Genomic DNA, 13805 nt, shown 5'->3' on the forward strand with positions numbered 1-13805 from the left:
GAGCTCATTAACGCCGGACCCTCGTTTCCCTCTCATCCACGTGAATGCAGGCTGGCTCATAGCTCTGCATTGCAGTCTGAACTGAGTCTAGACCAGGCTATTTTTTCCCCTCAGAGCACTACTCAGTTGCTTTGCACATAGATTCCCTCTGTTGGTGTAATATCAGGCCAAAAAACTGTGATGCATTTTTTGCAGCTCAGCTTGACTTTGGGGAGGTGTTGCACATGGGGAGAATTAGGATGCCTTTGGGTCCTCTCTTAGTATTTTGACACCAGTTAACCCGATGGTCACAGACAGATGTGTTATAAACCTAACACATGTGGTCTCTAGACATAGGGCTGGGCTATATCTTCTAAAATACAAGCCTGAGTTAGATTACACAGCACAGTCACTGGGTTTGGATAATGGTTTGGAATCCTAGCCTGTTTTTGAACTGTCAAGAACAACTTATTGATCTTGAATGTCATGCTGTTTTGGCTTGTGCTTCCTGTCACATGGTCACCATGAGAGTAACGCTCTTCCTCTTACAGCTTCAGTGTTTTACAGTCAAGTAGAGCTTAAAGGGACAGTTCACCCCCCAAATCAAAAATACAGATTTTTCCTCTTACCTGTACTGCTGTTACTCTGTTGAAACTGTTTTGATGTGAGTTGCAGTTTTGGAGATATCAGCCACAGAGATGTCTGCTTTCTCTCTCTATTATAATAAGACTTATGCCACTCAACTTGTGTTTAAAAAGCTGAAAAATATTTTTAAAAAATAACAGCAATGTCTCCTCCCCTCCACTGTCTCTTTACAGAAATCATGACCCAGTTAATCAAGATAATCCACAGACCTTGTTGTGAACAGTTTTTGTTCTTGTAGATTCTCCTGCAGGAAGAAAGTAGTTAAATGAGCATCATGACTATATGGTACTTGGCAGCAAGGGTCATATAGTCCCATTATATTGGAAAGAGGTCAGACATCTGATACCTCAAACTGTAGCTCATACAAAAACTGTCTATATGGATAAACACCACGACAGGCCAGAAGAAAAATGTGTATTTTGGATTTTGGAGTGAACTGTCCCCTTTAAAAATAATCATGTATACTGTGTGCAGCTCTGATATGGCGTCCTTCCCGAGTTTATAGTAGTGAGTGTAATTATGTACACAGTATTTTTATTCAGTACAGACTTGGATGAACTTGAACAAAGAATTGCACCCCAGACTAAGATTCTCAATCTAGATTTTGTTTGACTTAATGTAAATTATTAGCAAACTTCAATTCAGGAAGTCTGTTTTCAACGGTTGTTCTAGAGGACTGTTTTATAATGCTGCCTTTTCTGATAGACCTTTTTCCATAGCAGCTATTTTGACATAAAATAGTGTTGTAAACACAGGTTTTACCAGTGATGTTAGTTAAGGTTCTGGTCCATTCAGGTCAAACAGAGTCAGGGTGCTGGTATTGTGCATGTTGGTTCACTGGGATGGCTCTGCTACACTAAATGAAATGAGACCTTAGTATTATTGTTATCTCTGTCAAGCCTGGAGGGGATCATGCAATCGTTTGCGCATGCACATGATTCGGTGACCTGGAGCTTGCCCACAGCTAATCTGACATACTACTGGACATATCAGCCTAATTTTTTGTGCACCTTCATGGCTGTATGCTAACAAACCTCTGTTATTCACAATTTTTGAAAAAACTTTTTTATGCCTCCATGCCAGTGACAGCTGTGGCCAGAGGCATTACGAATGTGGGTCATCCCGTTCTTATGAACGCAATATCTGAAGAACGCCTTGAGGGAATTTCTCCATACTTGGCACAAATGTACACTTGGACTCAAGGATGAACCGATTAGATTTTGATGGTCAGAGGTCACAAACTATGTTTTTGGCCGTAAGACCAGAATCATATGGTAACTATGACAAAATTTCATATAAGTGTGTAATATGATACTAGCAGTGCTGGAGAGTAACTACTTACATGCAGTTGCATTACAAAATAAATACAATAATCATTCGGTATGGTTACCGAGGAAAGAGCGTTTACTAATCAAAATGTTGGTGTATACAAGGAGCTACATTAAAATCCACTTTTTGAGTTGCCTGGCAGAGATCTGCATTCTACTCAGTGTGTTTTTCTAGGTAACACTACTGTTTACCAGACTATGATATATCAATATGGCTGCTGTGAAAAGGTCTGTGGTCAGTAATGGTGGTAGCAGGGCAGGATAGGTGTGGCTGAGGGGGAATCAGTTGTCTCTTGAATTGATATGAAGCAATTCAGAAAAGTTAAAAGCCAATTCTCCACACAGTGATCGCTTCTAACAGTTAACTGGGCTGTGCGTTCCTTATGGCTGAACCAACTGCATTGTGAAACACAGCAGATGTAAACGTGTTGTATTGATGCTCTAAACTAGTTTGCTTCATAAGTTTTGGTGAGGACGTGAGCAAGTGCAGATGGATACAATCTGACCGGGTACAAGCTAGCATATGGAAGCATTTTGGCTTCTATGAAGTTGAAGTGAAAAGAAACCTTGACAAGAGCCACACTGTAAGCAAGTTTCGTCTAAGTAAACTAATTCTAGACCATTACAAATACATTCTAAAAGTAGGAACTGGTCATATAATGAGGAAAACATTATTGATATAATAATTAATAATTTTGATGCATCGCTAATTGCTTTATGATCACATTATGACCCCCAGAGTCGGAAACGATTCGTGACGTTCTCACATCCCTGAAGCAGCATAACCAGGGCTGTATACAAGGGATTGGATTTAACACAATATATACAGCATGATATGCATACATTATACCGTAAATATACTGACTATTATAAGATTCTGAATGGTCGTCAATGGTCAATACTGTTGTATTGCTGTTTACATGAGAGACTACCCTGTAACTGAAATTATCTAAACACCAGTTTGATTTTTGCTGAGTCAGTTTGAGGCGCTCAACTCGATATTTGTCTTTGAGAGCTTAGTTTGTAGCATTGCTGTGCAAATATCCCTTTAAATGTCTTCCAGTCAGTGTCACTGTTGCCTTTAATACATTTTCACTGTTTTGTAAATGTGTTCGGCAGGAATTTTTAGGGCTTGGTATCAAACATAAATAGCCTACATTTTTCGTATTGACCGATTGTCAATAGTATTGGAAAATGTTTAAATTATGTCCAGCCCTAACATTGTTGTTGGGATTGTTGCTTTGGATGTAAGCTATTTATTATTTTATCCACCCTCTTTTTCTTGTAGCGGCATTGTCATAAGTGTCACATAATAAGAGCTTTTTCACAGCAGCCATATTGATGAAATTGTTAAGTAAATACAGGTGTTACCAACGATGCTAATGAAGGTCCTGTTCATTTAGCGTAGCAGAGCCTTTCCAGTTAGCCAACATACACAGTAGAAGCACCCCGTCTCTGTTTTACCTGAATGGAACGAAAATTTGAGTATTATTGGTAACAGCTGTGTTTACCCCGTGATTGCTTGTCAAAGTGGTTGCTGTGAAAAAGTCCTATTACTAATGGCTTGCAACAGATCAACTCCTCATTTATTAAAAATGGGTAATAGACTTTTTTCAGAGCAGCCATTTTGTCATGAATTAGTAGGGTATACACAGGTGTTACCAATGATACTAGTTTAGGTTCCTCTCCAGTCAGGTCAGACAGAGTCAGTGTGCTGCCATTGTGCATGCTGGCTCACTGCAAAGGCTCTGCTACACTAAACGTAACAGGACATTAATTGGTACCATTGGTAACACCTGCGTTTACCAAACTATTTTAAATTGGTTTGGCTGCTGTGAAGTAGGTCTATAAACAAAGATGCCCCTGGGAGAAAATTCATTTTGTTTTCATGTCTTAACATTTTGGAATGGCACATTACGGAAAATATGAAGAAATAGATAGTGCAGATGTCATTTATACCTGGATGTAGACAGCGGTGAGACATCTTGACAAACTTGTAAGGAATCATCTCCAGTCATAGAAAGTCTTTTACCATGTGATATTTGAGCCCTGTAGGGAGCAGATTGTTTTGGTGTGAGTTGCAGAGTTTTGGAGATTTTGGCAATAGAGATGTATCATGGCTAAATGCTGACTTTCAACACCAGTGTCTCTTTCCAGAAGTCATGAGCTGGTTACTTAAGGTCATCCATAGACCTGGTTGTTAAAAGTTTCATGTAGGGATGTTGGTGGCGAATAATTGCCCTGTTGATTTAACGCAAATTTTAATTTAGACTAGACGACGAGTTAAACTGTAAGAAAACACTCAGAAAGCAAAAGGGGGGGGGGATTACATTATACTTTATAGTACAGTTACTCATGTTAAAGGAGGACGCTATTCAAAGTTCTGGTAGCAGCTGGAGAAACTGTTTTTACTCTGAGCACTTCACTAAACCTAGACAACTGGACTAACATGAATAAACTCATAGAGTATTTGACTATATAAAAAATATAAATAAGTGTCACTCTGGTATCAAAATTTGGTAACAAGGCATTTTTCGATACTCAGTAGTATTGGGGCAATTCAGTGGTTACCATAAAAGTATTGAAATTTGGCACCCAGTCCTAAGAAAGTATTATTAAAGTATTATTTAAATATTTTAACCGTAGAAATGTATCTATTTTTGCAGCCTTAGAGGGATGGTGAGCCCACATGTGTGCAAATAAATTAGTTGTCTTCATGTCTTTCACTGGCATCCATGTTTTATATAGGTAGCTTGATAGGCTGTGTTATATCCTCAGACTCACCTTTGGTACCTGGGTAAAAGCCATACTATTTCCAAATACAAGATGTTATGCTTGTCTTTAACACTAATCAAACAACTAGTTGACACAAGTCACCTGTGCTGACATTTTACTGGTGTGGTGTCCCCATACCTCTGGCTACTCCTAATGCCCCCAGTAATTGGATTGCCTATCAGGGATCTTGAGTAACTGCAACTGGACGATATGGAAATAGAAGCGCATTGCCTAACCCTAATTTACTGGATGCACCCCACAGGGCTGGGGCCAAAATGGCCGTCGTAATGATGTCAAGTCCATGACCTGGCTTCGTCTGTAATGTGCCCAGCTGTAACTCTGCAGGCTGTGTGCAGGTGCTTTCAGGCTCTTCCTGTTCATGGTGACTGTTGGAGTGAAGAACACAGAGCTACAAGATCATTGTCTGCACAAAAGTGTGTCTGTGAGCTTGCATCTGTCTGTGTGTGAGTGTGTGCGTTTCTGTGCTGCAGCTGTCAGCAGTGATGTGATGTGTGGCTTACAGCCACCCTCACTGCTGTGTAACATGAAAAGGAGATTTTGACAGAAACAGATCAACACAGAGAGTGCCGACATCCCCAATAGTGTTTTAGATAATATTTGATCCTGTATATGGCACGAAATCGGCCTACAAAGTATGTTTTTGTATTTCTTCTCTTTTGATTTATAGAGATACTTCAGAAGCCCACATTTAGTACCACTTCACGGTTAAATGCAGTTTTACATTGAGCACTATATACGTTTTGGATTGGCCATTTATTAATTCAGTATCACAGAGGGTGATATCTGAACCTTTTAAATATTGTGTTGGCCCACTCAACAGCACCCAGATGTAGAGCGCAGAGAACAAGTCCCCGTGGTGGTGGGCCTTACCATCACCACGGCAACCAAGGTGTAGCTTCACCAGTTGCCGGGGGCAACAAGAGAGAAGCTGTGTAGAGCGACACACAGGGGTAGGGAGCAGGCAGGAAAAGGAGGGATATGAAAGACAGCAGGTGAGAGGAGGAGAAGAGTGCCGGGTAGATGGGTGAGGAGGTGCAGAGAACAGGATGAGAGAAAAAGGAGGATGAGAGGATGAGACGTGACGGAGAGTAGGAGGAGCAAAGCTGCCCCCGTTGCTGGGCAGGCACGTAGCAGTTCTTGAGAGTCAACGTTAAGCTATGAAGACATTGTCTCTACTGTTGCACTACTACTTAGAGATTTGTTGTGTTAGGATTTTTTTGATGCCAGTAGTGATACTACTTATCTGTATCAATGTGTACCAATATTCCTGTTGATATTCCTCACCATAATTTGGTGCAAAAGATTCAACAGTTATTTTATTATTACCTTTTTGGAGAAATAAGTTATTGTTTTTCCTGAATTATTGCATTCAGCTTAATTTTTACGATAAAGTGAGCCCATACTTTTGAGTCAGCTGTTTATGTAACATTACATAACTACAGACAGCAATATTGTTTGTCTTATTAATGATTAATCAATTAGTGATTGTTAACATGTTCAACTATTGGTTGGAGAGAATACACAAAACTTGCAACCAAAGTTTGAATGAAGTAATACATGAACAGTCACATGTAATGTTGGATCAGTTTCCACTTCTTTAAGCCTGATCCAGTGTACTAACCCTTCTAAAACCAGAGGTATGAAATTGATTTCTAGTATATATGCAGGTTTATAAAATGAAGCTCTCAACATTGTTAATCTTTACATGACAGTCAATGCAGTAGCAAGCCTAACAAATGTTACATGATATGAACTTTTTTTCAGCCGAAATTGAAAATTACCTGCTTGTCATGGCTAATTCTGATAAGATGACCGCTAATTTCACATGTTTTTTATTTTAAAAGAAGTTTATATAACCTGTAGTATATGCACAACACAGAGTAAGAAAGGCTCAGGTGTACTAACAGTAGTAAAGTACATCAACAAACTATACAGAAATATTGTGTAAGAATTCAAATTAAATGCTGCAACATAATCTGACAGATTTCACTGTTATAACATTTTTTTTCACAGTTCATATATAACAATAGTAATACCGATATAGACCAATACAGCTGTGTAGGCCAATAATTTAGCAGGCTCAATATGTGTCGTGCATCCCTAGAACTTGTGAGCTGGAGGACTCTAGATGTTGGAGGATGCATGTTTGATTACTTATGTAAAATACAGCTGGACTCAAGAAATATAACAGCCATCTCGCTCATGGTGAACTATGATCGTGCATAAAAATGACAACTATCAACAAAATAAGCTAACAAAACAATAAAATAAATACTAACAAAAGTAACATTTGCCTTTTGGTACACAAAATGGCAAACTTAAAAAAATACTAAGGAGTTTTGTTAAGTTTGCATATGTGGTCTACACGGCACCATGGGAAATGTGGGCAGCCACTGCTGATCTTGTAGCAAGAGCGCACATCACAGCTGAGCAGACAGCAGTGTGGAGCTAAGTTTGTTAACTAGCTTGTACAATGCTAGAAAGCTAATAAACAATGACCCCATAATTTTCCCATGTCAGTATAACTCTGATATAACCCTTTCCCTGAGTGTTTGCTTTGTTAGCAAGATAGCAAATCAGCTATAGTCTGTCAGTAAAGTAGCAGATGGAAAGGTAAGCGCTGTTTCCCTGTTAAAGTTACTGTATTACACTGTGAATACAAATGAACACTTTCAAATTCAAAGCCCTCTGGCCATTCAGTTGTCTTTTATCTTGAAGCATTTACAGGTACATGTTTTGGTTAACTTACTGACACGCAACTACACTCTAACCAGCCTTATTCATTGGCTCTCATTATGTTCCCCCTGGGAGTGGCCCAGTTATGGGAGTCACATGCATTGCTTAGTGGTATTACTGGTCCGGTCCAGTATTCGGCTTAATATCAATATCTTATCTGGTTTGAACATTTTTGAATCAACCCATCCCTGATCACATGACTTCCCAGCATCATCAAGGCATCTATTTTGACTCCAGCTGTATGGTCTTGTAGGAAGCAGATCATACATTAAAATGATCTAGGACAAAGTTAAGTTCATTAAATTAGTTCACCCAAATTGATGAAAAATAACATTTCTTTTTAGTTTTCTAATGGTATGTGGCATCTAACTACTGAAATGTTGTTTTTTGAAAACCTATGAGCTCCACTTATAAAATTCCTCGTAACTCCCCACTGATATGATCAAATATCTCAGAGATTACTATCTGAAAACCCACACAATTTAAGCAGAAGTATTTGCATGCATGGCTATAAAGGCTAGAAGTAAGACTTTTGGTGACCTAATTGTTAAATATGACAACCAAAAATCTGCCAATGGTGACAGACACAGAAAAGGTGGTAGTTAAGAATGGCAACAAGTCTTCACCAGACGTGTGGAGGCTTGTCTCTGGGGACACCTGCACTACCTGCACAGCTGTCAGACATCATAAAACCAATCACTGGTGCTTGCTTCACCTAATTGTCTCCTAACTGCCTTTTGTTTGTGTTGCCAGGTGGTTGCCTTAGCGATGGACGGGGAGTCGGAATCAAACCCTGTCGTAGCAGAAGAGGCAGGGGAGCGGGTGGAGCCTATGGATGCCACTCCCTCCCCCCAGGAGCAGGCCACACCTCCATCAGATGAGGCTAGGGAGGCAGTTTCCATGGTAACTGAAGATGGAGCCACAAAGGAGGGTGGCACAGAGGACAATGATGATGATGTGGTTCTCATAGGGGAGGAGGCTCCAGAGCCTTCTGCCACAACCCTTTCCCACGACACGCCCAGCACAGACTGCCTAGAGCCAGCTGCTGCCGTGGCAACTGTAGACATGTCCACGGCAGCAATGCCTTCCAAGACCCCCAGTTCTCCTGCGTCTTCCAGCACATCCACAGTGACAGAACCTCCGAAACCTCCAACCACAACAGCAGAGCCTATTGTAATTGATGATGAGGAGGATTCTGAACAGAAAGACACTTCCCCCTCCTCACCAGTGCACCCTGGAGGCTCCTCGGCGTCCCACTCTCCAGGTGCACTCAGCAGCACTGAGCCAGATTCAGAGATCAGGATCGCCAGTGTCACCACACTGGGTTCCAGTAGCCAGAAAGGAAGTTCCACCATTTCTGCAGTAAATACTCCACCCCATCCAGTGGACGTCCAGGCAGACATGAACCTGATGATAACCTCGGTGACATCACTGCAGGGAGGGGCGGCGGCTGTCACAGCGGTGAGAAACACCAGAATTCTATTAAACACTTATATTATAGTTAATTTATCAGGGATGGAAGTAACAAATTACAAATACTCATATTACCTTTTTTCCCATTACCTTTATGGGTATTTTTCAAGTCTGTGATTAGGGCCCAGGTGATACAGAATTTTTAGGCTTCCGATACTGATATTATGGAGTAAAAAAATTCCGATATCACTATATTGACCAGTATTCTTTAAACAGAGTATATGATATGAGTATATACAGAATATATACATAAAAACACATTTTTTGCAGTGATCCCTCAAAACTGGTTAATATTTGTCACAAAGATATATAATAGAGGCAGGATATTTTAGAGTTTAACAAACTCTAACTAATGACATGATGGCACTGAGACGGTAAACCTTCACTGTAAATTAAGCCTGACTTGCTCCAAAGGATCCAATATACAAGAATGCTGCCTATAAAGGTAACAATTACCAGTGTTACTTTAATGAGGAGAGATGCACTTCTAAAAAAACATTACTTGCGTGGGTGAGAGGGACATATCCAGATCTGATGCATTTTACTTCTTGAGTGAAAGACTGTTTACTAAACATTTACAGGCTCCAAACTAATTGACACCATGACAAAGTACCTGCACAAATCACTCCAGCAGCCCCCAGTCTCAGAGGACAGACGAGCTGAGTGGATAAAAAGTTTATTTTTGATGACAACATGTGTGTGGATTTTACTTCACTGGACTGATTTATTACCTTTATCAGCTCAATGATGGCTCTATAGCATTACCTGCAGTCCATGACATGAAACCCAAATGCTGTGCAATGTTTTATGTTGTTCTCGTGTTGATTTTTATAGGTTATTCGGTTGAATTTGGCTCTAGCTAATCCCACAGGCTGGGATGATGTTGGACTAATGTTGTAATATTGACTGACTGTCAAGAGGAACTGTAAACATTAAGTCTCGTTTGAAGTCTATTAAAAAACGAGAGCCAGGCCTGTGTGCTGCTGTATGTAGAATGACTTGATAGACATGCCCTGAAGGTAACGGTACATGCAGAAGAAGTGGTCAGACTGCAGGAATTCATTTGCTCGGCAGCATTGTGTGACTTTGATTAGCAGCCATTTAGGCTATCATTTAGAGTACACGCGGTGCAGTGTGGCTGATTTAGTTCTTGTAGAGATAACGTGCAATAGGTAGAATTTCAGTTGACCAAGATTTTCTTTGATTCATCTCTAAAATCTACATTGGGCCGATAATATCAGTTGACTGATATATTGGTTGGACTCTGTAATTTTACTAAAGTATGCATTGTAATCTATTTAACTACTTTAAAAATAATTAATTATTGAGTAGCCTTACAGTTTGAATTAAACCTTTTATCTACATTTCTGTAGCCGATTAGTCTATCCCATTGCAAAAGGGCCAATGAAAAGTATGACATATGGACAAAAACTAACAAACAACAAACCAAAAAACACAAAAAAACAAAAAACGCTGCATCAGATACAGGTTTGGAGAGGTGTCCATGACCACTGACCAGAACAGAGCTGAGGTTGGGAGTAATTTAGACTGAACATTTGGAGAAACAGAAACCCCTTTTGATTGAATGTCTGCTCCTGATAATGCTTTAAATGTCAATGATTAAAACGTAACTAATACACCAGTAGTTTTATTTATAGTTGACAGTATTTTTACCTGAGTGCAGGTTTTCAGTATTCTTTCTTTCACATGCATTTTATGTTGCTTTTGTGTCATTGACATATCCCCCTCATTGTGTTTATATATTGAAAATATATATATAGAAAAGATATTTATTTTCTAGTTTGTGTCAGGAAAAGTTGCTTGTTGATGTTATCTGCTGATAGACACTAGTGAAAGCAGATGTTCTCTTTGGCTGAGCAGGTTTATTCTTGGCAAAGTCAATAATGATATCTTTTTAATGGCACTGCTGTGCGCCGATATTTTATGCCAATATTTTATTTATCCAAGTTGCACTGGCAGCTCCTAGGTAAATAGTTGGATTCATTGCAGGTTCTACAGACTCGCGGCATACGACAGCCTTGTGTCTTTGGTTCTTTATCATCTTGATTTCTAATGTTTTGTCATGTCAGAGAAAAACTAACCTCAGCAACTTGTTTGTCTAGGCAGGTGAAGGCCAGGCAGAGGAAAATGGTCTGCAGATCAGCAGTGCATTCAGCCTGAATCCCGACACCCCACCTGGTCGACCAACTGCCTCCTTCAATCCTGGGCGGGGCTCGGGCCCCATGGGCCAGCTGGTTCAAAATGGAGACACAGGGACGCACAACAGAGCAGGTGACCAGAATTTATTATGGAGCAAGAAGAAATTTAATTTGGTATGTTCTCAGAGGTAAATGTTACTTTTGTGACCAAAATAAGAACTTCACATTTGGCTTTAGTCACTGCAATGTGTGCAGGCTAGCAGAACAGAAAAATTAAAGCTTTGTTTGTTCACACCCCATTACACTCACCTGAACCGAGTCAACAATGTCATGTGAGTGGTAGCAGGCCGCATATTTCTGTTTACTGTCATGTATTTATATTTTTGTTTTGAGGAACCTGCATGTCGCTTCCACTGGTAGTGCTAAGTGTGTCCCTTCAGCGCTCACTCTTCAGCCAATATTATACTTTCTGCATCTGTGAGTGAGCGAGGGTCTGCTAGGGTTTGTGCAATTACAACTCATTTATCTGAGGTCAGAGATCCAGAACTATTGAAGTAACAAAATAAAATTTTATCAACTTGCTTAAAACTTTTAAGCAATATACATTCAACAAGCAAGTAATTAACTCGTGAGGGATCAGCACAAAACCAAGTATTTTGGGGGGTGTTTTATGGCTTTATTAGATTGCACAGTATGTAGGATGGAAAGGAAAGCAAGAAGAGAGAGTAAGGGGAAGACACGCAGCAAAAGGCCACACTTAGTCAAACTCTGGGCCACAGCATGAGGGTTCAGCCTCTGTACGTAGGGTGCCTGTTTTTTACATTAGTTGTAGAAATCATGTAGAGAAAACTGAGCTAATTTAGGAGCTGATAGCAAATTCTCCAGTGTTAAGGTAATGAGCTCTACAGCAACAAGACACAACACTGTTTAGTGGTTAACATCACCACGACAGTGTTGTTAATAATAGAGAAATATGATAAGCCACATTAAAACCACAGTCAACTGGGAACAGGATCAACAACAAAGCAAAACAGCAGCTAGCTGCACTATATTTGTAACATCACAAACAATTTATTGATCTGATCTTTAAAATCGAAAATGTATTGAAAATAGTCTTATAATAACTTAAAGTTATTATATTCATAACATGAGGCATGGGCTGAATCTGGATTGACTTACATTTGGTCTGGATGTGGACTTTGGTCCACATGCTGTAGACACGCGTATGTGGAACACGTCCTCTAAGTGGACTACAGAAATTAGTAGAAACAAAACTACCACGTTTCTGTGGTGTCTGCAGCTGTCCGTGTACAGTGATTGTTTTCTTGTGGAACAGGAAGTGTCCTGTTTAAAAAAGAAATTGATGTTAAGCTGTGTTCATAATTTACCTCCTGATTTGAGCAGTAGGGATAGGGATACAAACTCAGAGAAAAGGAAGAATAGTAAAAGGCGGCATATTAACCTGGATACAGTCAAACAAAGCTCAGTCAATCAGGTGCCAGTCACTAACATCCTTGACAGTTATAAAAATGGATGTGGCAAACGAACTTTGAGTTTTCTCTTTAAAAGTGTAAATCATTCTGTTAGTGTGTTTACATACATTTTATGAAAACAAAAAGACAGTTTTTCTTAATCTGGGTAAGGGATTAAGAGACACACAGTTAAGATGCTCAGGCAGACAGTGCACATTGTATGAAAAACATAGCCCTGCCATTTATTCAAAAGCTTAACCTGGTTTAACTTGCAGCAACACAATGCAACATCACCTGGCAAAGCATAGTGTTGGCTGTTGTAAAACACTGTTGTGGCATCTGATCATCCTTCAAACCTTTTAATATGTAATTCCCAACTGGCTTTCCTGGATGGTTTTGTCTCACTCATACCTCCAATTATGTGCCCTGGCCAACGCAGCCTCTTATGTTTTTAATGCAGTGCTGTTTTAGGTTAGAATGCTTAGTGACACATCTACATTTTTGCTGGATAAGAGGGACAGCTTTGTCTTTTATACACTTACTTGGGTATCAAAACAGCATTTTTACAAGAGTGTGCGTGCATTACAAGAAACCGGACTGGGCTCTTTGCCATGCATTGCTATCACAGCAGTGCAGTGTGGTGGAAGAAAAGATCATCACTAGTAACTGCATCCATGATAATTCAGTCCAAACATCAGGTCAATTAGAAACCGACACAATTAAATCTAAATTTGTTTTTATCACTAAACTGAAGGCCAGTGATATGTGTGGCCTCTATGCTAAATCTAGCCCCCAGTAGGGTGCCAGGTTGCCCTCTGACCATTTTCTAATTCACAGTGAAAATAAATTGGCTGTTACTAACAGCCATCAGTTTGTGTGATGGCCTTTTACACTCTGCGGGATCAGATGGTGAGCTATGCAGGGGAAGACATCTATTAGCTGAAAAGGACCGAAAGTTATGCAGAAATGAGGATAATTCTGATCCCATAAATCCCATAAATTCCCATTTCCCATTTCATACTAAAAAGCTTAAATATGCTGTTCTTTCTGTCCCTGGTAAGAGCAGTATGTGTTTATGGTTTATGTTTATGAATCATTCCCACATTTCAGCGACTGTATGATGGGAGAGGTTCCAGATGTTTAATGTATAAACTCTTTCAAATGTTACCAAAGCATTTACAACTAAGATGAAGTTTTAATGCATCAGTGAAGTATTA

At 39.8% G+C, this 13805-nt stretch overlaps 1 protein-coding gene across 1 annotated transcript in view; it reads left to right on the plus strand.

Moving 5' to 3' along the window:
* Positions 1-13805, plus strand: part of zmym2 (zinc finger, MYM-type 2) — a 41880-nt gene that overhangs the window by 1859 nt on the left and 26216 nt on the right. Inside the window, exons 2-3 of the mRNA XM_084724921.1 lie at positions 8238-8945; positions 11081-11249. Of these exons, the coding sequence (XP_084581047.1) occupies positions 8253-8945; positions 11081-11249 (862 nt within the window). The 5' untranslated portion in view covers positions 8238-8252. The remainder of the gene's footprint in view (positions 1-8237; positions 8946-11080; positions 11250-13805) is intronic.

The sequence above is a fragment of the Lutjanus erythropterus genome, chromosome 8 (assembly GCF_056507025.1).
Source record: "Lutjanus erythropterus isolate fLutEry1 chromosome 8, fLutEry1.hap2, whole genome shotgun sequence".
Taxonomy (NCBI): Eukaryota; Metazoa; Chordata; class Actinopteri; order Lutjaniformes; family Lutjanidae; genus Lutjanus; species Lutjanus erythropterus.